General features: G+C 33.1%; 3 protein-coding genes across 3 annotated transcripts; all 3 read left to right on the top strand.

The window, feature by feature from the left end:
* The first annotated feature begins 4,679 nt into the window (after positions 1 to 4,679).
* On the top strand, positions 4,680 to 8,688 carry LOC130621809 (uncharacterized). Its single transcript, XM_057437160.1, has 5 exons — positions 4,680 to 5,027; positions 5,378 to 5,425; positions 5,506 to 5,559; positions 5,645 to 5,712; positions 5,797 to 8,688. The coding sequence occupies exons 1-5, from the start codon at positions 5,006 to 5,008 to the stop codon at positions 6,100 to 6,102; spliced, it is 498 nt and encodes a 165-aa protein (XP_057293143.1). The 5' UTR covers positions 4,680 to 5,005; the 3' UTR covers positions 6,103 to 8,688.
* An 88-nt stretch (positions 8,689 to 8,776) lies between these two features.
* Positions 8,777 to 13,445, top strand: LOC130621807 (uncharacterized). The gene is made up of 7 exons (XM_057437159.1): positions 8,777 to 8,999; positions 10,074 to 10,155; positions 10,474 to 10,592; positions 11,341 to 11,431; positions 12,273 to 12,358; positions 12,872 to 12,998; positions 13,137 to 13,445. The coding sequence occupies exons 1-7, from the start codon at positions 8,827 to 8,829 to the stop codon at positions 13,197 to 13,199; spliced, it is 741 nt and encodes a 246-aa protein (XP_057293142.1). The 5' UTR covers positions 8,777 to 8,826; the 3' UTR covers positions 13,200 to 13,445.
* Positions 13,446 to 14,018: 573 nt separating this feature from the next.
* Positions 14,019 to 23,773, top strand: LOC130621806 (uncharacterized). Its single transcript, XM_057437158.1, has 7 exons — positions 14,019 to 14,234; positions 15,846 to 15,939; positions 19,670 to 19,788; positions 20,906 to 20,996; positions 22,034 to 22,125; positions 22,769 to 22,895; positions 23,069 to 23,773. The coding sequence occupies exons 1-7, from the start codon at positions 14,077 to 14,079 to the stop codon at positions 23,129 to 23,131; spliced, it is 744 nt and encodes a 247-aa protein (XP_057293141.1). The 5' UTR covers positions 14,019 to 14,076; the 3' UTR covers positions 23,132 to 23,773.
* The last annotated feature ends 1,739 nt before the right edge of the window (positions 23,774 to 25,512 follow it).

Genomic DNA, 25,512 nt, shown 5'->3' with positions numbered 1-25,512 from the left:
CTGATTTATTTCTAAAACCGAAGCTTTTGCTTAGGTCCCTCTTAACTATCTAAAACCATTTTCAACTATTTTTCTGAGTAGCTGCGTAGCCGAGTATCTACGTTGCTGTATTGCTGCGTAGCTGAATATCTACGTTGCTGTATTGATGAGTAGCTGCGTTGCTGAGTAGCTGCCTAGCTAAGCACCTACGTTGCTGTATTGCTGAGTCGCTGCGTTGCAGAGTAGTTGGAGTTACGTAATTTTAATTTTTTTACAGGGGGTATTCTATAGTTGCTCTCACATAACCACTGCTATATCACGGGCCAGTATTCAGATTAAGCAGCCATTATGAAATGATAGACAAATGCTGTAATCATGTTTTTGTGGTGAAACCTTCATAAATACAATATATACTGGATTTTTCAAGGAATTCTTCGTTTTTTCAAATCTTCTGTCAAATCTTTAATGTTTTAGATATTGCCTAATCTTTGCCATTTTGCTTGTGAATTCTGTTTAATTAAGATTTCTACCGTGAAGGTTTGACCGTGAAAAGTCCACCCCATTGGAGACCAACGAAGGAGAACATTCCGGCCGCAATAATTTCACTACTTTTTAATTTTTGTTTAGGATGATGACAGAGGAAAAGGGGTGCTGTCAAGTATCAATCACCCACATGCTGATATAAAGACGAAAGTTATTTGCCGACGACCTCTTTTAGCCATATTTATTTCGACCATGTGTTCTCTCAGAAAATGCCTCCTCCCTAATGCCTGAAGGTATTAGGAGGCTAGCTAGCTATATATAAAATTCTGATTTAATTTGCTCTCTAGTTAGCTGCTTTACTATGTCATGTACATATAGCTAGCTAGCTATATGTAGTTTTCTATATTCACTTAACTCCTCGAAGCTCATGCTTCTTCCCTTCTTCACTTTGAGTGATTTCACAGTAATGCTTACATATACGTCCGTAAAATATGTTCCGTACAAGGTTTGGTCGGTGTAAGAAGTGGTGCCATATTGTACAAAATTGGTCATATTTTAGGTTTTGTTTCACGATGTTGTTCCATTGAAAACACGAATAAAACTGCACTGTTGCGCGGGAAATATTTTTTTTCATTTTTCAATGCAAAAAATTTGTTGCAAAACGAAATCATAATACTTAATACACCGCACAGCAAATTAATTTGGAATGTTGCACCTGTGTGTGGAACACAGGTTGCGTCCTTTTTTCTTGCTGCATCATTTTCATTGACCAATCAAACACGATAAATCACAAGATAACTATCGTCAATATTTATTTTTCCTAATCTATAAAACCCATAAATTCCTTCCATAAATCTAAGCCTAATTTCTGTATTATCTTAGAAGGTGTAAAAAAAATATTCTGCCAACCCACCCACGTCCCAGAGTTTCTCTGATATGAGATAAGACGACGAAAAAACCTGGGGGCAGGGTGCCTGCCAATCTTGTCCCCAGGGTTTTTTCTTTTTCGTTGTCTAACATTGTCCGAAAGATCACAACTCACCTAAATTCACATGCTCTTATTAAAAATATGCTAAACTATATGTTTATTAAGGCAACTGTTCTAACAGCTAGCAGCCATATTTAAATAGTCATATAATTCTCTCTATTTACATAGATTTTAAATATGGTTGCATGCGTTTTGCTGCATAGAAAAAGTTTGCTTCGCAACACTCTCAGGGATTGGCATCAACGTTATTGACATCAAAAACTTCATAAAAAACGATCTTGTCCGAACATTATATTTGGCATCTTCTCCAACACAATATTTAGGACGTTATTGAACAACCTCGTTCCCACCTCAAGGATTCACATGTTCATGCTCCGTCCCGATGTCAGAAATGATGCAGGATGCCCTGGGGGCGAGGTTGCAATGCACACTGGTTCCGATTAAAACAAGAAACAGGCGACTAAAGAACTGCGAAAAAAATACTAAACTATTCGTTACTCTTTAAAAGATGTTGAGATAATAAATAACGAATGAAGAAATTCAGGTAAGATCGTATATTTTAGGAGCTTATGTTAAAAAAGTTGAAAACTGTGCACGCATCTTAAGCAGTGGAGAACAACATATTGCAGATTAATTAGAAAAAAACACGTTAAAATATTATCGCGAAAATGTGAACAATCTTTTTAACTTTTTATTTTGCCACTCCAAGAGAAAAAGTAATTCATAATATATTTGTTAGAGACAGACTTAATGCATGTCGAAATATGATAATTAGATGGAAAAAGCATTTGTTTATAGGGTCTATAAAAAGGCCGTTTGTGAAAGAGGCATCCACTTCATCTTTTAACCAGGAGCGTGCATCGACAAAATAAGACTCAAAATGGGCAATAAAATTACTCCATCTAGAGTGACACGACGATCATTACCAGCACTGTGTGTTTTACAGCTAATTAAATTTAGTTTACACCACAGCTAGGTTACACTGGATGTTGGGGACTGGTAACTCAAAATAGAGCACTCAACTCACATCCGAAGGGTCGTGTGTTCATTCCCTACGTAAGCCCTACGTCTTGGGCAGAAATCTCAAATACTCCCGAAGCTGAACACTCTGAAATCGCCCATGCTTCCCAATTCTAAAAACAATTGACATGATATATACCTCGAAGTTAGTGAACCTAACTAGATATAACATAATCGCACTGATAGGTATCTGTTTCAAGATATAAGTTGGATCAGTTTTTGTCACTGATTCAAAGCTTGCAACAGAACTTCAAAGTCGTAAACAATGTAGTAGAGGACATGGTGCAGATGTTCGTTAAAGTATGCTTCACCCATTACTAAACTGATTTTTAATGTATTCCTGAGCCACTACAGTTCCCCCATGAACATAACCGTGCAATGATTTTTGCCCAGATTTAAGTACATCTATTGTATTCATATACCGTCTCAATTTCTGGTTTTTGCCGTTCCACCTAGAACTGTTCCTTTGCCAAACTATGGCGTATAACGCATTCTCCACTATGTCCACTTAATGTACGGTCTATGTGTCTTTACATGTCCCCATAAAATACCTTCTCTGACATGCGTTAGCATTTCAGATCTTTGCAAGAATTTAAAACCTTGCAAGATGTGCTACACGTGACATGTGACGTGAATACAATATTGTATGAGTATACTGGCTTCTAGGACTCACATTTTTAGCTTTTTGTCAAAAAATCATTCTTATTAATGTTGTAACAATGCCTATCTAAGAAACCTTCATCGACATTACCTTAATTCTAGCTGTATTGTTTTTCAAAGATTGGTTCCTATATTGCAAGATAGTTTTGAGTTCATAACCCTGATGTTTTTTTGTTTTTCAATCTTCTTCATATTCACAAGTTCGACTCAGTGCCCATAAGAACGCTTGGGCTCAATGTCCACGTAATATCCTGGCTAGTTCAAGCGGATCTTGTAACAAACTTCCTTTTACTTTCTATAGAACATAATTTTACATTGGCTGACATCTCCATTTACATGTCGGTTCTTTTATCAATACCACCTACAGCGTGCGTAGCTTTCTGTGTAGCCTGTCTGATAAAGCCCCGCAGCCCTAACGACATATAAAGACTGATTTTTCTTTGCATGCCTCTGCGGTTCTTTCTGTGGTTATATGAAACGATTCTCCATCAGATTCTTGAAAGAGGTTACAGCTAAAGCAGCAGGTGAAAACACCGTATTTTCTTTAATCAGCGCCCGGCTTCAATTAGCGCCGCCCTATAATTAGCGCTGCACCCTTAGAGTCAATTTTAAAATAAGCGCCGGGGGGGGCGCTAAATAGAGGAAATGCGGTATTTCAGTTAGTTCTCCAAGTAATTATTTCTGCTAATACATTATTTGGGCTCTTTTCCAATTCCTGTAAACAAGGGGGACTTACCTTGCTTTCAAGTTTTCTGCTAAAACTGAACTAAGAAACTGAACTTTTTTATCTAGCTAGTTGACTATTTTCTTCTAAATTATGAACAGACATACTAAATTATTACATATAAATTCAGTTGAAGGTATTAATTACCTTCTTAAGGCTTTTAGTATAGCATTGTTTACAAATACAGTCCTTCGTGTTGTGTTGCTTCCTCGTCAAAACAAACTTTCCATTTTACATTTATTTATTATATTTTGCAGACCGTACCTCATTTTACCGCCAAAAAAAGAATACGAAGGAGCTATTACAAAGCGCGAGGAGAAAGATCCTTCTTGAGCCGTTTTGTAGTCTCTATAAATTCAGTACAGAATTCGTCGTTATGCCCTATAACCTTTGAAAAAAGTATGGAATGATATAGCGATGCCATTTTTGTTTTTTATAAGGGGGGATTCCCCGAAAATTCCCATGTAGTTGTTGCTGTGGTAACACACACTGTCTTCTTGTACATAATTTTTGTGAACATCCCCAGAAAAACAACTGGGTCATTTTTTGCTTAGCCCCCCCCCCCCCCCCCCCCCCCCCCTCGTCCACTCATATGCAAAGTTAGTCTGCGTTGTACGAACCTGGGCAGTTTCCTTTGGCTACGGGAAAGAGGCCCAACAGTAAAGCATCGTACGGAACAAAGCGGCATGCAAGAGTATCACATGACAGGCCCGTTTAGTTTATCTTCATGCTACATCGTTGCTTCTTGTGTTCCTTTATAGTCTTTTTAGATAGATAGATAGATAGATGTGCATATTTTACATGGCTAGCCTCACAAATATCAATAGGCATTAAAGACTGACTTTTCTCCGACCCTAATTAGAAATAAAATTGTATAATTAATATTTTGAATTACATCATGCATAATTATATGTTTTCGCGCGGGAAAAGATAGTGAAGAGTGTTTGTGCTTTCGGAACGTTTTTCGAAACAGTGTTTATTATAATTTATCATCCAATATCGATCACGCATTGAAATCATTGGATTTTAACGACGTTTTTATTTATTATACTTATTTATTTTATATATTTTATACTTCTTATACATTAATTGAATCACGTTCTCTCTTCGTCGTTGTGGGAACTAACTTATCGACTACTATCATTCACGATATGGAAACTGATGAAACAAGTGGTAAGTTTTTTACACTATGTTTAAATACTTATGGGGATGCACATCATGCTGTTTGCAAACAGAAATAAACTTTCTAACAAGGTGAAAAAAAAAAGAAACCTGAACATACTCCCTATGCCATTTTTGTATACAACTTGAATTTTTCCATTCAGTTTTTTTCTATTGTATATTACAATGTATGATCGAATGATCATAAATGCGATTGTGAGACTATTCTGAATAGTTATTTCGTCATATTGTTTGAAGTCGCAATGTTAGTGTGGATGTGATCGCAACCTCATTCCCAGTGTCTTTCGTTTTAATGAAATTGAATCCTATATATTACTAGTTATATATTCTCCTTTTTTTAGGAAAAGTCGATTTAAAAGAACAGAAGAAATATGAGCCTATTCTCATTGGTAGGAAAGCTCACTCAATTTTTGAATACTATTTTTTCATTGTGTGTTCGTAATTCTAACGTTATTTCACATATTCGTAGATTCGTCCGACGAAGAGAATGGAGTCGACAGAAAAAGGCATTCACCCCAATCAGGTTTGTATAATCAAAAGAGAAAATTGAAAATGGTTTTAATTTTCTTTTTCAAATTATCTTACTGTTTTAATTCATTTGACTTCAGATGACGCAGTTGTTCCAAAAAAATGTTCAAAGACAGAGAATTCTGTTAAAAATCTAGAAGCTGTATTGGTAAGTTAGATACTAGGCTACTCTTTACTCTTATTATTCTATTTTGTATCACCAATAATTTCCGAACTATTTTCACTCCTTCAGGAAACTTACGCTGAGAGCAGCCATCGACATTTTGGAAGAAATGAATTGCAAAATTTTAGTCGAAAATCCACCTTTGAGTGCATTCTCCCCCGAACGCGATTGGTGTCCAACTATAATGTCGTGCACTACAAGGAAAAACAATCCGTGACAGATCCTTGTAGAGAGACTGCCATTCCAACGCAGTCACTTCTTCTTCGCTGGCAGTCAGAGTTGGAAAAGGGGAGAATCGCTGCTGAATATTTTTACATCGAATTCTCACATGGTGTTGCTAAAAGATACGACTTACAGTACAATAGTTCTGCATAATATATATCATGCATAGTATGAGGGAAATAAATTATGATAACGGAGGAGAGAAAAACGGAGAGCGACGAAAATTATAATTTTTAAGGTCGGAGAAAAGTCAGTCTTTAATGCCTAGTCAAATATCGAGGTGTATACCCTGTCTATTATTTCCAGGAGGGGCCATGGCTTAGATGGAGAGTCCTAGAGTATTTAATGCTCATTTTGAGCGACGCAGACCCAATTAGGGCCCGCGCTCTACTAGACAACTCCCGGCAACATCCAACGGCCCACACAGTGTGCCATCTTCCCAATTTCCCTCCCATGGCTTGGGTTAACCCGGGGCTATGGTAACATTCTCTCGCCCATGTTGAATCGAACCCCGGTCTCCCGCGCACAGAGTACGAGAGCTATAACCACTAATCTAAGGCTCTCTAAAGAGTGGGTCTATGCGAAGGAAAAGTAGCGACCTGTTGTGTTGTTAGCTATATCTAGCTATCTAGCTAGCTAGATAGCTATTCGAGCTATAGCTATAATAGACTGGGCGGTCAGGGAAAACTGCTAGCTGAAACTAAGCGAACACTGTTAATTTGACATACTGATCTGAATTAGAAAAACACCTAAATTAGCCCCACAAAATCATTGATAACCAACAACAAGATAACTTAAAACCGAACACTAAAAGATCAACAAAAATGATGTGCTAATCCACTACATTTTAATCAAATATAGATAAATTTTGCATGAGTAAGGCACCAGAAGCAAAAAAATCTTTCATTTAAAAAAACATTTATTGATTCATTATGAAAATAAACATCGCTTTGCGCTTACCAATAACACTCTCCCCCATTATGCTTTTTCTTATTATGTTACCAAAGACTATAATCCATCATTTTCACATTTGAAGGAAAAATTTCAAGGGCAATTAAATTGCTGCTATAACATGTTTATAAAAATTGATGTCCCTATATGAAAAATGTTCTAGGCAGAAACAATCTTTTGTGAATTGTCATGACTGAAACCTATTACCAGGCTTATAGTAGTGTTAAGCGCATGATTTGATGGTATTTAACTAAAAATACATAATCGGAGCAACATAATCAGGACTGGCTGGCTTATTACCATTAAATCACAAACATAATCGGGGGCTGACCGGCTTTTATATCATTCATCATCACTTCCGACAAGCAAATAGCCCTGGTGGCAAAGTTGTTGTGTAAAGTGGCTGCTTATCTCGATTAATTGCTGGGAATAACTCCCTGTGATGTGATATAGAAAAAGAAGAAATTTTGAACAGGGCAGTCGATTCATACATGCAGAAGAGGAGGTTTGTCAGCATAAAGACACCTGTTCTAGTAACAGATATGGATCACAATACAACAGCGACAACGAAGAGAGTAGTGATAGTTATGAAACAGACAGCGATGTAAAAATCTTTAGGTTCGGTAAAAATATATACAAGCTGTTGTCTCTATAAATATACAGAGTTTTGGTAGCTTGTGGGTTTTGTTTTTAAAAATGTTTAAATAACACTTGTGGCATAACGAAAAAAATCCATTAAATTCGGACCTGCTATGGTTTCCAATTGTTTTGTTAAATGAAGAAATTATCTACAATTAAATTCATGATAAAAAATGTCTGTTCTGCCTGTAAGTGCAGTTTTGCAGACTTGCTTTATCCGTGCTCCCTTAGCGTTCACCTCAGCATTAGTTAAGAAGACCTGTTTACCAACGACGAAGGGGCGAAGCAAAAGAGATTTATGTCTACGTAGTTCTTTTAACTAAGTCAGGCATCAATGAATTAGCTAGGATGGGGAGGTTGGCTATGAATAGGCTTGCTTATGGATTAAAAAGACCAGGATTATTCATTAATTCTCAGATCTAAAAGTAATCTGTTAACGTAGGTACGCGGATCTTCCCGTACCTCACGTATTTTAGGTACATGATAGGGCGTAGGAACGCGATCGAGTATCTCAAAATGAGAAGCCTGCATTTACTACTTGGTTGTTTGGGGTCTGGATCAAAGTTGGTTATTCATTTTTCACATGCTTCATTCAATATGGCAGTTTGTTGTGAACATGGCTTGTAAACATCTTATTGCTGAAATAAATACGTCAACAAACGAAAAAGAAGCAAATAAAAAGCTTCAAAAACACTGCGCTGCCGCTCTCCTAAATGTAATAATTGCACGCCAAAATCATAGGCGTGCGATACTGATTGCACACCTGTATTAATGTAGGCGTACGTACCACCGCACGTGGGTGCAAATATTCATGACCAAGACTGCATCCCAAAATTTGCTCATAACTAATCTCGATTTCATGGTATTCTGCATTTTTGCATGCATGTTATGTGAAACGAAATGGATATTAGGTCTATTCGTTTAACTTAAAACACCATTATGATGTATAAAAGATTAAAAATCTTATATGCTATAGGTCTTTTCTAGTATCTGCAACACCCTCACACATGTTTGTAAACATAAATTTAATAAATATATAATTTTAGCTGTTTCACTGGTTACTATATATATTATGCCCATGCCCATGAAATTCACCTAACTCTGGCCTATTTTGTGATTATTAATTGTAGCAAAACGTTATAGCATTTTGTAACGATTCCTCACTTTATTAGAAATTGGAAAACTTTTTAACCCCTTCCCCCTTTGTTATTTGATGCCTCTACAATTAGGAACAAAAGAGTAAATTTTAAAAATATAGAAAAAATTCTTTTAGAGACATCTAGAAAAATGGTAATTTATAATTACTACCTGGTGGTTTGTCTCCTTTCCAATATTTTACAAGATCGTGTTGCATTTGGAGAAGTTACTTGCAAATCAACTGGTCCATGTTCCTGTGTCTTATCAAATGGAAAAGGAGCTGTGGATTTCAGTCCTACTAAAGGATTAGGCAGTGCTCCATTGTAAGTTTGAAGTGAATTTGCTGTTTCCATGTGTGTATTTTAGATTTACATTAACAGATTTTTGAAAATTGGTGAAGCCTTTGCTTTTTGTGTTTATGGCTAACAACTTGACAATGAATGGAAATAACAATGCCATCTCCCATGTTGCCAACTAGGCATTATCATCATGAGGCAATCCACCTCAAGCTTTGCAAAAAAGAAGCAAGTAGCTAAACAAACTTATATCAGATTTTTTTCTGCATGTGTGCCTGTTATTGCTGGAGTCATGAAAACTTTTAATATTGATAATCCTTTTTTATTGTTTATCTGCCTAAGAAAAATGTTTTACAGGACTTATAGGTAGTTTATGTATGATTTTGCAATATACAGAGCACCAAAATCAATCGAGAATTTAAAATATTTTTGCTCTGTAATAGTTCTTTCTGTGAAACTTATTTTTGTGATTTATCAACAATATGGTCTTTAATTGCAAAAATAAATTCCATTCTTCTCTTAAGGCGTAGAAAAACCTCTGTCAATGTATATTATTTCAATTGTATAGTTAGCACTTACCAATAAATTTGCATTTTTTATATATACTTTAAATGCACAAATGATTATGTATACATTGGATACGTTATATATACATTGGATTTTAACTTGTTCTTTTTATACCCATACTTACTCTATTGTTCCTGCTGAGGGGTTAGCTTCTGAAACCAGCCTTAGAAGTAAAGGTGGTTGTATTAAAGAAGAGGAAATATTAGATTATTTAAAGCATTGAAATTGGGTTAGTGAAGTTTTTAATAAAAAATCAAAATTGTCCAAAACACTCCAATTACACTGCTATGCAAAGGAAATATTTGACAGATACCATACAGACTTGATAGAAAATACCCCAGTCCACATGCAGGATTATTGGAAAGGCCGGAATATTTTTTCAACCTGTGCCAAAAAGGTGGGTTAACTGAAGAGATAGAAATTGTAGATGTGGGAATAATAGAGTAAATAAGGTATTTAACACATTTTTTGCATATTTGGTAAATTATTTAAGAGTGTTTGTTGTACTACAATAACAACGTTTTAAATTTTAAGGTATTCAGCATCAACTGTTGGGGCAGATACGGCAAAATTTGACCCCTGTAGAGAATTTCAATGTGGGTCTGATACCTCCCGTGTAAGTTGTTTTATAATTTAAATCCTTTTTTGTGAATGGAAAAAAAAAATTCATATTTTGCTGATGCTGCTAGTGAAAAACATCTGTTACAATGCTTTCATCCTCACTTATTTTTGCCTACTTGCTACAAATATAAAGCCACCAAGAATGGAGCAAAACAAGCCCATAGTATATAGACTGTGGACACTAAAGTTAATTAAGTTTTTTCTTCAAAAAACGTCATTACAAGGAAGGGCCAGATGTGTCTTGTTTAAACAGGGAGAATTTAACTGTTCTATTTTATCTACATTGTCTTCCAAATTTGTGCCCTATATTTAGGTTTGTCTTATTGATGGAGCTATTTCTCCTTCAATTGAAACTGGAGTTGGTAATGATATAAGTTACCAATATGATGAGTTTGGTGGTTTGGTGACATTTGTGTATACACAAGGAAAATAGTGAGTAGTTGGACCTTTTGCATCATATCCTGTTGTGATTTTCAAACGGAAATCTTTACTTTGAGTTGATAATCATTAACTTCTATAAATATATTTGTTGCAAATAGTTGGGTTTTTTGGCTAAATGTACTAATCCAATAACGTTTGAGTAATTAAAACACTCTCGTTATTATCAATGGATTTTAAAATTAAAATCAAAAATTGCAAATGAAATGAAAAACAAATTGTGTATGTGCGAAAGGGAACAATAAAATTTAACGCCCCTTTTCTATAATAAAATTTTTTAATCTAACACTAAACTCTTTTTTAAAACATCCAAAAAAGATAATAACCATTTAGAAAGTAAAATGTTACTACATTTATGTCTTAAGGAAAAACAACATCTACTTTGCCTGCCACAGACACACAGAAATAGTGGAAATTATTATATAAACTATTTTTAAGTCCATGGAAAAGTCCATGGCTTTACTTTTAAAAAAAGTATTTACTATACGGAGAACTGGAAATAGGTGTGAGCAGCCCTTTTGAACAGACAAAATATGACTATTAATATAAGAACCAGTCATTAGCCATTGGAAAATCCATGGGAATTTGCCTGTCGTAGGGAAGTTGTTAATTTTGCTATTTGTAGTTGGGAGAGGTTTAGCAAATCAAAGCAAAACCAAAGGCAAAATAAGGCTATTAGCATAGAGACTTTTGCAGGGGATGCATTGATGCCCCATACAATGTTTTTTGTTGTTTAATTCAGCACAACATATATCGAAGTGCATTGTGAATCAGGACTTAGTGGCGCAGGATTATTAAGCGAGTTTACTCAAAGAGGAAAAACTAATTTTTTTGTAAGTTCAGTTATAATTTTATTAGTGTTTTATCTGTTACGTGAATTTGATTAAAGTTAAAAATAAATTTTGTGCTTTCTTTAATTTCTTGGAATAAGGTATAGGCTGCAATAAGAAAATGTTATGCTGAAAAAATAATCAGAAGTCACAGACCAAATATTGTTATTCAACAAGAAAATATCTTGCATAGTGAATAAACTGTATTCTGGTAGAAATACATTATTCTCTTGTGCCAGGATACAAAAATCATCAAAAAATTATGGAGTATTTTCACACTTTTCTCAAATACACCACAGGGTTCGAATTTGAAAAGTAAAGTCAGTTCGTAAAAATTTCAGCACTCTGTAACGAAGTAAACCACCATCTAGATGTGGCCTGGGAACACCTTAGATCAATTACCATTTTTATATCGCCGTTCTTCTTTCTTAAGTTCTTAAAACGTGATCTAAAAAGAATTTTTATTGCGGTTCTTTGTTCTTAAACTTTTAAAATGCGATCTAAAAAAGCTTTTCTATCCACGTTCTTTGTTCTTAAATTTTTAAAATGCGATCTAAAAAAGCATTCCTATTGCCACTTAAAAATATTCAATTCGCAATTTTATCATTTTCTTCGCAAAGTGATTAGCAAAAAGGGCATCGCAAAAATTGCAAACTGCTAATTCGAACCCTGCACCATGACTGCACTATGTTGAAATAAATCTTTCTCCCTGTTCATGTATTTTTTTTTCATTTATTTATTTATTTATTACAAAATTGCTTGTCTCTTTCTCTCCTGCATGCAAACTGGTTTTGAGCTGTTTTCAGCTGTAGCTAGAGCATAATATTTTTTCTTATATATTTAGTATGCCACTTTGAAATCCAAGTATGCTTGTTTAACTGAGGATAAACGCAAGAAGAAGTTAAGTACTGGTACTGTATTGTGCATATTGTAAGTATGCATGGTATATCTACCAAATTTGTAATAAGTCAATGCAAAAGTCCTTTAAAATACGATTGAACAATGCTAAAATGAACTAGTTGTTAGACTGCAGAAGAATTGCCCTCCGCACATATTTCATGCATCAATATTTTTTTGTATTTTTTATCCACGTGTTATCATGTAGAGGTAAAAAACAACTTTGCACAACCGTTTTGAATAGAATACTTGTATTTTTATACATTATAATTTCAGAAAAATGCTTTAAATAGAAAATCCACGTGCTTTAATTTTTTATTGTTGTTCTGTTTACTGTTGTTCTATATTATTACCATTTTTTAAGAAGTAGGAGGTAATACAAATATCAAATTATCAAGCTGGCCTTAACAATGGTACCACCATTACGCGATAATTTTTAAGGTTACACGCTAAATTAGTTCTTATAAATGAAAATAGTTTTCTCATATAACCTTATTGTCAAATGTTAAAAACACCATACCGTTTACTTTTACAATCTTGTTTTAGGGTTCTTGTAATCATATTTCTTTATGTTGTTATTGGTGTAATTGTAAATAAATACATTCGAAAATTAGAAGGTGAAGAAGTCTTCCCAAATATAAAGTTTTGGAAGGATTTTCCATCTCTTGTAAAGGTATGTTGTTCGTTGTTGTTGTTGTTGTTGTTGTTGTTGCTGTTTTTGATAGTATTTATTGTGTAAACGGTTTAATATTTCCACACTGGTATATGTTGTAATATATTCATGTATTTGCATTTTGTTTCTTAACACTAGGATGGTTTCATGTTTACTAAAAACAAATTATGCAAATCCAAAGGCGATTACACAGACATTTGATTTGGTAAGATTTAGACACTACGGAATTTAAAATCATCATTTGTTGCACTTCATTCAGTGTATATGAATAATTTGAAAAATATTTTTGGTAATTATTTTTTGTATATAAATAAATATGTAATATTTTATATGAATTCATTTTTTATAATGTTGCTTTAGCATTATCACTTTTTAAAAAAGTATTCTTGTGTTTTAGTTCTTTAAACGTTTCTCTGAATCTTCACTGACCAGAATAAATTTAACTTATTACCTTACTTTGTAGTGAAAAAATTCAACAACAATTGGATCTAATTTTCTATAGTTGTTTTATATAGAAAAGTCAAGACATCTAAAAGTTTTGTATTTTCTGGTGAATTTTTTAACAATAGAATAACAATGGATTTTTTTAACATTTGTGTCCTATGACTCTGAAATTGTAAGTAACAAGTCATTTTGCTATGAAAACTGTTTTGTATGTAACAGTTATTAAATATTTTTTAAACATATTTTTTAATTTCTTATACTATTATTTATAAAGATGTTAGAAAGAAAGTTACAATTATATATTTACAGCTTACTTTATTAGAATTTTTTGTATCCCTCCAATTTCCGTTGTGTGTTCGAAAACTTTTATGTACATTTGTGGCAAAAAAGAAAGAAAGATGATTTAATAAAATATAATTTGCATTGAACGAATATTTTCTGGTCTGGTAGTTTAGATACACTTGTTTTTTTATTTATTGACCAGTCGTTTGTCTTGTAATTATCTCCCATTGAAGACATCGCACATTTCTTTACATGTTAAAATCTGTTTGCATCCTTTTTAACAGACTGTTATAGATGTATGGTTCGTCTCCCTTTATAGCAATTTTATTTATTTTAGGTTTTTTTTACAAATATGCTATTGTTAATAATATTTATCTTCATCAATGTTTTCAAAGTGACAACAGTGTGTGGAGTGAAATGCACTTCAGTTGGTGATTGTGCGTGTGAACTATCAGATGGTAGTGGGACTATTGACTTGAGTCCTCTTAAAAAATTTGGTAATGCACCTCTGTAAGTTTTGTTTTTATTTTTCTGTTTGTTGGTGGTTGTCTTTAGCTGTAGTTTTTGTTGTTTAATGTCTTTTTGTTGTTGTTTTTCATGTGATAATCTCTATTTTTAGTTTTTTTAGTTTTTGTTTATGTTTTTGTTGTTGTTGTTGTCATCACTTTGTCCTTATTATTATTTTTTTATTTAAGCACTTATATAACTCGTTTTCACCTCAACCCACTAACTGCACAGATCACCTAACAACCAATCTTCATAATTTTACCAACAACACATGTAGCAACATTTCCATTCTGCATATCCATTCTTCGTGCTTTTTAAAAAGGTTGTAAGTATTTAAATTTAAAACCTTTTACCGTTAACTTCACAGATCTTTTATTTTTAATGTATTGGATTGAAATGCATGTCAAATGACATATTTGAACACAAATTACTGTAACGGTATAAGCAGGAAGTTGCTTTAAGTAATGTTTTTTTCCAAAGTCAAGTTTTAACGCTTACCCTGGAAAACATTTTACAAGAGACAGAATTACCTTTTTTAAATTCTTTATTTTTTTACGATTTTTTTCTGACCTTGTGTGGAACTCCCTGATGTTATATTATCATCAATTTTAATTTCACTGGAAGCGGTGTTGCACATTGTGTATAGAAATTATTAAAAAGGATTGTGATTGTAGTACCAAGATTACCCATAGATATTTAATCTCAAGTTTGCTAAATTAATATTATTACTTACAAATATTGAAGTACATGTTTGCTCTAGCAAGCCACTAGTCGTTAGCCTATGGAAAAATCCATCGGAAATTTTCTGTTTTACATATTTATGGTATTTCTTTTTTTTCAACCTTTGTGCGAAATAAAGATCAAGCAATTACATGAATCCTGAGCATTTAGTAGTCTTTTACTTTGTTGTGGTGCCAAGGAAGCTTGTAAAATATCGCTTTTGCCATTTCTAGCGTAAAAATTGTGAGAAATCTGTCATACAATCTGCCTTACAAAATACAAGTATTATTATAGAGACCATTTGTTAACCTATGGAGAAATCCAGGAGTTTATTCATCCTTTAAAAATATAATTGGAATATTTATGAGGCCACAAGGTGGATAAAAATATATCCTATTTGCTATTTCATGTTTCTGTAGCACCACTCTTTTCAGTTATTGTTAATAAGAGAAATGTTTGAAACAAGACTTGAAAATGTTTAAATTCTTATTTCAAGTTTTTGCTAGTCTCCCTGTGTTTCAGCTGCTTTTTGTAGTTTAATTTTTTATTTCTAAAAACTAGTATTATATAATATAGGATTTGTGTTAAAGCCAGACATACTCTACATTTTCTTTTTTCTCTAAAAATAATAAGTGTATTTTGTCTGTTCGTGCTTCAAAACCAATAAGAATGCAAGGAATAGGGATGCTCGGAAAAAGTGCGATAGGCAAAAACTTGATGTGGAAAAAATATGGTAGTGCAAAGTTGTGAGTAGTTTATCATAATGTTGAATTTTTGTCATCTAACAAAATTTTAAAAAAGCATTTTAACTGAAATGTTAATCATGTTAATGACGTAAATAAAGTTTTGGACTTAAAAAAACTCAAAGTTGTATGTTTCCTTTTCTTTTTTTAGATATAAGAATATACCGGACTCCACCAATCCAGGTATTAAGTATGATTTTGATCCTTGTCGCCAGTTTGCATGTGGAACGTCTGGAAACACAAGGGTATGAATGAATTTTTCAAATAGTTACTTCCATATTACAGATCATTCGCACAATTTTTATTTGCACGATTTTTCCATTGAGCGCCATAACTAACAAAAGTTTTAAGAACAATTCTTTTTTCCCCTATTGTCAGGAAAATCTTTTATATAAAAGAGGGTAGACTCTCTCCTAGCCTTTTCTAATAACATGCGCAATGCAGGAATCCCTTGAAGGTGGTACTCATAGAAAAACAAAATTCAGGCCTTTTCAGGAAAATTTTAATACGTGTGTGTCATTTTGCAGGTGCTATTAATAGCACGCCTAAGCCATTTTGCGTGTGTGTGGAGGTGTGCGCGTGCTATTGCACGCCTCTCCTGAAAAGGCCTGAAAATTATTTACTATAATCTGCGTTAATTTCCATCTATCTTTTTATGAAAATATATTTATACATAGAAATAAAAAATTCAGCAAAAAATTTCACCTTCGAATAAATAATTGGATAATTAATGCATAATTTATGTTTAAAATATTCACAAACTATAAACAAGTCATCTCAAGCATCGATATAGCTTTTGGGATGAAATTTGTCAGAATATGCAGAATATCCTAATAGATCACGTATAGTAAAATCAAGGGATTAGCTTTGGTTTACAATTTCTGTGCAAAATCTTTTAAAATTTATCACTTTTGTGCGCGCATTTGTGTATAACAGTGGCAAAAACTCCTGAAATATATAAATCTATTTTAATATGTAAATCTATTTTAATATATAAATCTATTGTAATATGTCCTACTATACGTTATAGCTATATAAACAATGAACATTTCCTGAAAATTTCAGCTCTTTTGTATACTAACTCAAACAATGCATGGTGCACTCTGTTTCTTTTCCATTTTCATCATTTGCAATATTTTTTAACGCCCCATTTAGGTTTTTAACTCTACCATATAGGCATTTACATAATAAGTCTTGGTTCAATTTTCGATTGGTGGTTATCGCTAGACACATCAGAATTTCTTGAAGTAACCATTATTTTGAATAAAAAGTAAACATCCTTATGAATGTTTTTTATGAAAGAAGTTTTCCTGTACTTGAACTTCTGTTAGATGCAGATTTGTCTCTACATCGTTTGATTTTTTGGGATGCTGGTCTTATTGCTATCTCTGAAGTATTTCTGCAGCTCTTAGTCTTTTTTGAGTTATTTTCCCCATTACTCTCAGTCATATCCAGTTCTTATTACTATCGCTTACCCAGGATAGACTGTCCAGTTCCTAATAAAAACCTGTTATCAACGAGGGTGCTGCGATGGGGGTCCTATTACCTTTAAAGCTCCCATTTGAGCCACGAAAGCTGTGCTAGCACAACAGCCGCACTAGACAACTGCCTAAGATATCAATCCTATTATCATTTAAACGTTAAGCAAAAAAGGTTAGATTTTTATAGTTTCTGGCATGACTTAGTCGGGTTTTGAACCCAAGACCTTCCGCATTGACGAATCATGAAAAGGAGTAATTGTAATACTCTGCTGAATATGGAAGACGAATTTGCAGGTTGAGGGCCTCATAAGTACTGGAATATTAAATATAAACTATGGAAAAATGCTTGTTGTTAAGGCGTATCTAAGAGAAAAATAGCATAAGTAAAAGAATCATTTTTTTACACTTTTTTCAGTGCAAAATCATCACAAAAACAAACTACATAGCGTAAAAAAGCATAAAATTTAAAAATTGCTTATAATCATGTTTTTTTCTATAGGTACCACTTATATTTTGAGCCATATAATTTTCTTTAAATCACGTTAGCCAGATCATAAATAACACAAAAATATTTTATTTTTTTTTGTAGTAAGTAGTGTAGTAATATTTCGACTATAGTTTAAGTCATCATCAGAAAATATAATATTTTACAATAAGTACCACCTAATCCAAAATATAGCAAAGGTAAGGTGGCTAGAAATCTAAAAAAAACCTGCAAAAATATTAGACAATGACACTATTTCGGCCATTTTACAAAGTTTGCAAACAGCATCAACTCTCGAATTTTGACGTGTTAAGTAAGCAGCGTTTAAATTACGCTAGTCGCACTCTTCAAGGGGTTCGATTTACGGATTAATCAGCGTCAGGGCCTACAAAGGCTCCGAAAATTGAAAAAAATGGGCGGTTGTCGGGGAAAACTGTGCAAGTTTTGTAAATATTTTAAAAGTCAGTAAATTTTGTTGTAAAACGTAGCCAGTAACTATCTGAGTGCAAATATTAAGATAACATATTAAGATGAAAATATTCATATATCCAAATATCCATATAGCCATGTGTAAATCTGAAACAAAACAATTTCAAGATTTTAGCTAGCTAACGTAGATTTCAAGCATCCTGCTGAAGCCAGCTAGCTGTAGCTAGCCTTACTTATTCTTATTATTTTAAAGTTTGGTTTATTATTATTTATTTTTATGTTGGGATTGTGGCTCTCTTCTAGCTAGCTTCTTCTAGCTAGATCTTTAGCTACTTCTGGCTGAAGAGTAAAAGTAGCCAAATGCAGTTTGACTAGCTACAACAAAATTCTTAATAAATATTTCTTGTTCTAAATGCAGTTAATAGGTAACGACACCTTTTATTAGTATCACAAAAACTTACTCTGTAAAAATAGGATTGCTGGGTGATTTTTTTAGTTGGACAGGGAAACGACAGGCTGTTTTTCCCGTGTTCTTATTTAAACCGAAGTTGCAATAAAGCTTTGTTGAAAAGGCTATTAATTTTCACAAATCACTTTTTGTATATTTGTAATACATGAAACATTTTGCAGGTTCAAGATAATACCACAGGATAATATCTATTTATTTCAAATAACAGAAAAACATTGTAGAAGTTCTATGCAAAACAGGCTACTGGCGACCTAGGTATAGGGAACAAAATTACACACGAACAAGAATCCAAATCTTTTAGCCTGCAAGTTTTTTTTCCCATGCAGCAATAATTACAACAAAAAATCGTAATTTTATTTGCATATCTTGCTCAGATTACTTTATATTATATATATATCATGGAGGTATAAAGTGAAGTGGCCTTCAGTTCTTTTTCATAGATAACTATGGTGCAAACAATGAAATTTTGAAACATCAGATACATTGTCTTATCTGAAAATTCCCTTTTAAAATTTTGCAGACAGTACATTATAAGCCAAAGCCACCACCACCCCCAGCACCCCCGCGCCCGCTAAACACCCTAATATTGCTATTATGGATTTGAAATCATTTTATAGTCACTAAATTTGGAGTGTAACATTAAAAAATAAAATATACATTATTGGGATTTAAAAACTTGCCAAAATAAAAATTAAGTCGAGTCGGAAGTAAGCGAAGAGTGAAAGAAGTAAAAACTATTTGAAACAATATTTGAACAAGTGTAGCTTACATTAGCTACCATGTTTCATTTTTTTTTTCAATTAACATTCGATTCATATATATTATTCGAATTAGGTCAGTTTGTTCGATTGCCGCTTTCGAAGTATTTAAATCTCCAGATATAAAGTTCGATATAAAGTTCGAGTTGTGAAAAATGCTTACGGGACAAAAATAATTGTTCGAATTAAGGAGGTTTTCGAGTTATGGAACTTCGAGTAATAGAGAGTAAGTTAAGAAAATTTATCTGGAAATGTTCACTGTGTCAGCAAAAGAGTTTAGGAGAGGTTCGAGTAATAGAACGTCGAGTTGTAGAGAGTTTATTGTATCATAAGCAATTTGGATTTCATTTCTAGGTGTGCGGTTACGTGGTTAGCCAGACTTTAAAGATTGGCAATGACATCTCCTTCGAATATGATGAAAAAGCGAAGATTGTCAGTTTCGTGTATTCGCAAGTGGACCAACAGATTAATTTGTATGTATGCTGAATGAGAAGCAAGTTCTCTGTCTCGCTTTTTTTGAGGTGTAAACAAAAGTTTTTGATTTGCGTCGTAACGCTTTTGCTGACGTTGTTTTTATTTTAACTAGATGTAACTTAGACTTTCAATTTTTTGCACTCGTTTTCTCTCTAAATGTAACTGTTGTTCGTATATGGAAGCGTGCGATCGCAAAACAATAAAAACAATATAACTTGTTGACTTCAAACACAAGTTTGTTGAGGCCGAAGAGGCAAGTGGCATTTCACGCCATCAATTTTTGCCGACGCCAAATAAATTGAATTACAAAGGCTGAACTGTCTAATACGTTTAATCAGAAGGAACTTCATCAACTTTTTTTCTATACAATGCAGTCAAGTTTTTCTTTGGAAACATAGACCTGCAAAATCTTGCACCAAATTGGAATGAACATAGATTCTAAACCTATTTGATTTCAGATGTGACACAGTTTGATTGAAGTTTTTGACCTAAAGAGTGACGCAACAAGTAGTTCTCATTGTTTTTCATATGTTCGTTGTGTCATGTTTGACTAATTTTATATTTGCTGGGTGGCGCCCCCTCTAAAATCCTGTAGAGTCCTCTGTTTTAAAAAACCTCTATTGTCCTCTAAAAAGTTGAAAATATGACCAAACTTCTTTAACTCTTCTATTTTTTTTCAAGCACACTGGATAATAGTTTGATAGTTTCACTGTTTATTACAGAGATTTAACATTTGCTATAGTGTTATAAACTGTCAGCTACCCTCAACAATACATCCTTCATGAAAAGCTTTTTTAATGGTTTTTAGTCATTTATCCTAAAAGTAGTACTTTCCGAAACACATTTGTTCTTAACATCAGAAATTGATAGACTTTAGAAAATAAAAAAAACGTGGATCCTCTAAAATCCTTTATTTTTTTTCTAAATTTTTTATTTATGTGAAAAAAATTCTCTAAATTCAGTGCAAAATCTCCTTTATAATATTTTCTGGCCACCCTGGTTTGGTCAAAAGCATCGGCAACGATTTTTCTTAGAGAATCCTCACCTCTGTTAAACTTTACTTTGAAAGTAGTACTCAAACTTTATATATACTTGGATTTTCTTGTTGTTTTTTAGCAAGACGAGCGTCCAAATGCATTGCGAACAAGCAAAAACTGGTAAAGGAGAGATAACTGATTTCACGGAAGGTAAACAAGCATCGAATTTTGTAAGTCGATTATTGGTAATTATAAAGATTGTGCAAAAAAATCTTCCTCCTTGTCCAGCGTTGGATTTGATGCGAGTGGGAAAAAAATGAATTTCGTTTTCGCGGAAACGTATTTGTAGTATCTATAAATAAGGGCTAACTACTGAAAGCACTGCTGGATCTAAAAACCTTGAAATTAGACTAGGTGATCTTGAAGACCTTGGATATCCATCATTTTCTGGAGACATTACTGTGATAGGCCTACTTTGGTAAGAATGATAATTATTATAAAGATGACAAAACCTTTGTTTTTCAAGACTTAAAAAATGCAGATGCAAAAAATGTTAAATCAAAATTTTGGACGAACAATGGACGACATTTCAAAAATCGATCAGTTCAAAAAATAGTGACATTTTTAATATTTGGTTTTAAAATAAGCTAAAAGTGAAACTTTTTAACTTAACAAACGTTTTATATATCTACACTTAAGCTGAAACGTTAACTTTCTATGAATGATTTTAATATTTTATACGAATGCTTTTTACTTACTTTAACCATACCTGTTCACTTGCTCTAGTAACTCAAAAAATAGCACCTCTATTACAATTTTAAACTACTACACCAATTTATATAGGCAATTTTTACCTGTTATCAAAATTTAAGGCTTAACTAACCAAGTATGTCAATTTTTGGCCTTTTTTTCAAAATTTAAAAATGCCAAACGATTTTCAGAACTGGTCAATGTTTCAGGTAAATTTTTCACCTAAAAGTCTGTCGCTCTGAAATTATGGTTTTCGTGGATATTTTTGTTTGATCTTTTTTTCTTTCGTGAATAAGACAATCATGGACAAAATATAATAAAACAAGGACGACTAATTTCGCATTTCATCGCTACAAGTGATTACATTGGTTGTTTCTATATAAGGGTCGCGCACATCACACACACCCTAAGGCTCCAACATGGATTTTAAGTGTGGGCGCTCTAAAGAATACCCTAGCCTGTCTCCCTAGCTTATATGTGCGCAGAACCTTTTTAAACTTTTTGTTTCTCCTTTTAGTATGCGAACTTAGATTCAACGTATGCTTGCCCAGTACCTAGCACACATAATCATCCAGGCGAACTAAGCACTGGAACAGTTTTGTGTATAATGTGAGTGCTTTCTGTACGTGTTGTAGTATTTTTGTCTGTTTGAGTAGGTAGTTTATCATATGCGATATATTTTATCGATTTTGTTACCACAGATGATTTTTCATGGTTTTTGTCAGTCTATGAGCAATTATGGCTGCTAAATCTTCCAATAATGCCTCATAACTAAGGGCTAAAATTAACTTAGTCTTGTAGATATGAATGTGATCGTTAAGACTGAGAGTATCTTTGTGTGTGCAATAAAATGTATCAATTTTAGCGTTTTAAGAGAGAGAAAATCGTGAATTTGTAAATTTTACGGTACATTTACGAAAATTTATTTCTGCGGAAAGTGACGGCTTTAATGTACAGTTCCTTTTTTCCAACGCCGTGTGTCAGACTCGTAAAAAAAAGTATTTTAATACCTGTTATCTGTATCTATTTTAAAATCAAACACTGTTTTTTGAAAATGCTGTATCTGAAAATCTTTATCATGAAATGTAATAAATTATGTCAACTTTTGCCGCAAAGTAAAAGTTAATTTCCAGTTTTAACAAAACAGTTTGTTATGTTAAAATGTGTAAAGTTGCGTTATTTTTCGTTGTATGCGAACTGTTCTGCCTTGTGCGGGTAAACTTGAATTATCACCATTCTTTTATTGTTTTAGACTTCTTGTAATCATATTTCTCTATGTTGTTATTGGTGTAATTGTAAATAAATACATTCGAAAATTAGAAGGTGAAGAAGTCTTCTTAAATATAAAGTTTTGGAAGGATTTTCCATCTCTTGTAAAGGTATGTTGTTGTTGTTGTTGTTGTTGTTGTTGTTGTTGTTGTTGTTGTTGTTGTTGTTGTTGTTGTTGTTGTTGTTGTTGTTGTTGTTGTTTGATGATAATAAGTTAATTGTACCAAAGGTTTAATATTTCCAAATGCATTGCAATGTATTTGCTTTTTGTTTTTAACACTAGGATGGTTTCGTGTTTACCAAAAATAAGGTATGCAAATCAAAAGGCGAATACGAAGAAATTTAGATTTAGACACAATATAAAATTTAAAATCATTATTTGTTGCACTTCCTTCAGCGTGTGGTTTTGTTGCAACTTATGTTATTTTATAACCTGTGCCGTGCTGAGCCCAACTCAATAAAAACTTGAACAACACGACAAGGATACATCTTTGACTGATGTCTGACTACAAAAAAATAATAAATCCTATCAACCTACAAGAATACACGCCTTATTCCTTCTCCTGCCCTGTAGCCACGTTGGACTGGCAGTTGTTTACTGGCTGCTCTTTTAAAAGACTTGAACCTACCGTCGCTTATTAAAGGAAACATGCTTTTATGTTCTAAGGGTGTGGCTCGGTCCGGTGCAGCATGCAATAACTGTTCTGCGTTATATTTCCAAGAAATTAAACAATTGTTAATCATCTGTATTCGTTGCAAGCAAAATCATAAAAATACTGAAGGCTTAGAATTATTATTCACATAAGGATGAAGTAGAACCTAATGTAAATCAATTTTGTATATTTTTAAATATATATTTTGTATATTTAGTATGCATTTTCTATTTTTTTTTTTTTTTTTAATGATTTATAATGTAGAATTATTTTATGTGCAGTAATTTCTTCTGCGTTATAAGGACACTTAGTATAAAAGATTTTAGGATTATAATTAATTATTGTTATAACTAATTCACTTCCATACTAAAGAAATAAAGGTACTTGTCGGTAACCCCCCTCCCTCCCTCTCCAATAAGCCCTAAGGGTTAAGGTCGGCATTAGGGTTAAACTTTATTTATTTATTTATTTTTGTGGGGGTGGAGGGTAAGCGGCATGGATCGTAAAATATGATTGATCGCATGCAGCCACTTAGCGGTGTAATTAAGAAGAAAATTTCTTGACCTTTCTCTGTAAATTGAATAGGTTCCCAATTATGTTTTTACATATAATTGTGACAATTTGACTCTTGTGTGGAATAAACGATGCGGTCAGACCATTTAAATCGGCTCAATTTGAACAGACTACAGAATTTTTTAAAAAACAAATTTAATTTCACACAGTTATCGTCTCCTTGTCCTTTCTTGAATCCAGTAAATTCTAACGAGTTTCGCGGATTAATTTTGCGAATCTACTCTTCTATCTTATTGCTCAGGTCTGTTTATTAAGATAGCATTTGTATATGTGGGACTGACAATTATATTTATCAATATCCTATAATATAATTGTTCATGTGTGGGACTGAAAATTATTTTTGACTGTAAAAATGGTGTATTTAGGCGCGTGTGAAGGATTGTAAAAACAGCTTGTTAAAGGTCATGCATCCTGTGACGATTATCAAGAAACCTATAATCTTAATACTCTTCAAAATCAAGATTATCTTGTGATGCAGTCGAACTGAAATGATCGCTATCTTTTGCAACTTAGTGGTCAGACTAGCTTTTTGTTATAGATAAAAGGTTTTATACATAGATACCCATTCTCGCCGAAAGAGTTCTTTGGAATAGAATGGTAAAGATCTAAAGGACCATCTTGTCTCAAAAAAAAATTCCCTTTCCTTACTGTCTCGTGATAAAAATTCTAGGCAACTCTAGGAATACAACACTTGGAAGAAACATACCGTGGATATTTGTTAAGAATGCTTAGGACTCTGTCTCTGATTCTTCCAAAGAACATTGGTAATACCTTTTACCTTGTTTTTACAAACATCACATTTGTTCTCAAATTTTCTTGTGTTTTTCATAACGAAATTCGAAGTTCGCTACATAAGGAAGACTTTAAAGTTCGCAATCCTTAATACCAAATTCGTAGACCATAGTTTCCAAGGAAACTATGGTCAAATTTTGCCTTTTTAGAATAAGGGAGCATGCGAAAAGTATTTTAGTTATGACGAAATATCTGTTTTACAACAGTGACGCCTAAAGCTCCTTGTTCGTTGGTTGGGTAAATTACTTATTTCTTTTCTGGGGACAAGATTTAAATTTTTGTCAAAATAATTATCACCTTTTTTATCGTAAAATGTCGCAACGTAACGCGGCAAAGCATACCAGCATATACCGTAATGCTTGGAAAAAGCGCCCCACACTTTTATCTATTTTGTAAATAAACGCCCCTTCCAATAAAACGCCCTCTAGATGTGGACGTTTATACGAAACATCTGTTAAAAAGAAAACTATTTTGCTTCGTTGTTGTAAATTTGAAAATTTTTTATGTAGATATATTTTCTAAACTTATCTTTCCGCTTGGCAAGTAGATTCTCTTAAATCTCAAAGTATCTTTTATAATTTGTTATGAAAATCAATTTTGCCAGTACTTCAAAAGTCAATTTCTCTTTTTCGTGTTCCAGTAGTAACTGGTCTTATTTTGTTGTCTGGATCTTCGTTGATGAAATGATAACACTCGAAACTTCTATATG

This window comes from Hydractinia symbiolongicarpus, chromosome 12, assembly GCF_029227915.1.
Source record: "Hydractinia symbiolongicarpus strain clone_291-10 chromosome 12, HSymV2.1, whole genome shotgun sequence".
NCBI classification, from domain to species: Eukaryota; Metazoa; Cnidaria; class Hydrozoa; order Anthoathecata; family Hydractiniidae; genus Hydractinia; species Hydractinia symbiolongicarpus.
The sequence above is the reverse complement of the archived record's forward strand: the minus strand, read 5'-3'. Positions and strand labels throughout refer to the sequence as shown.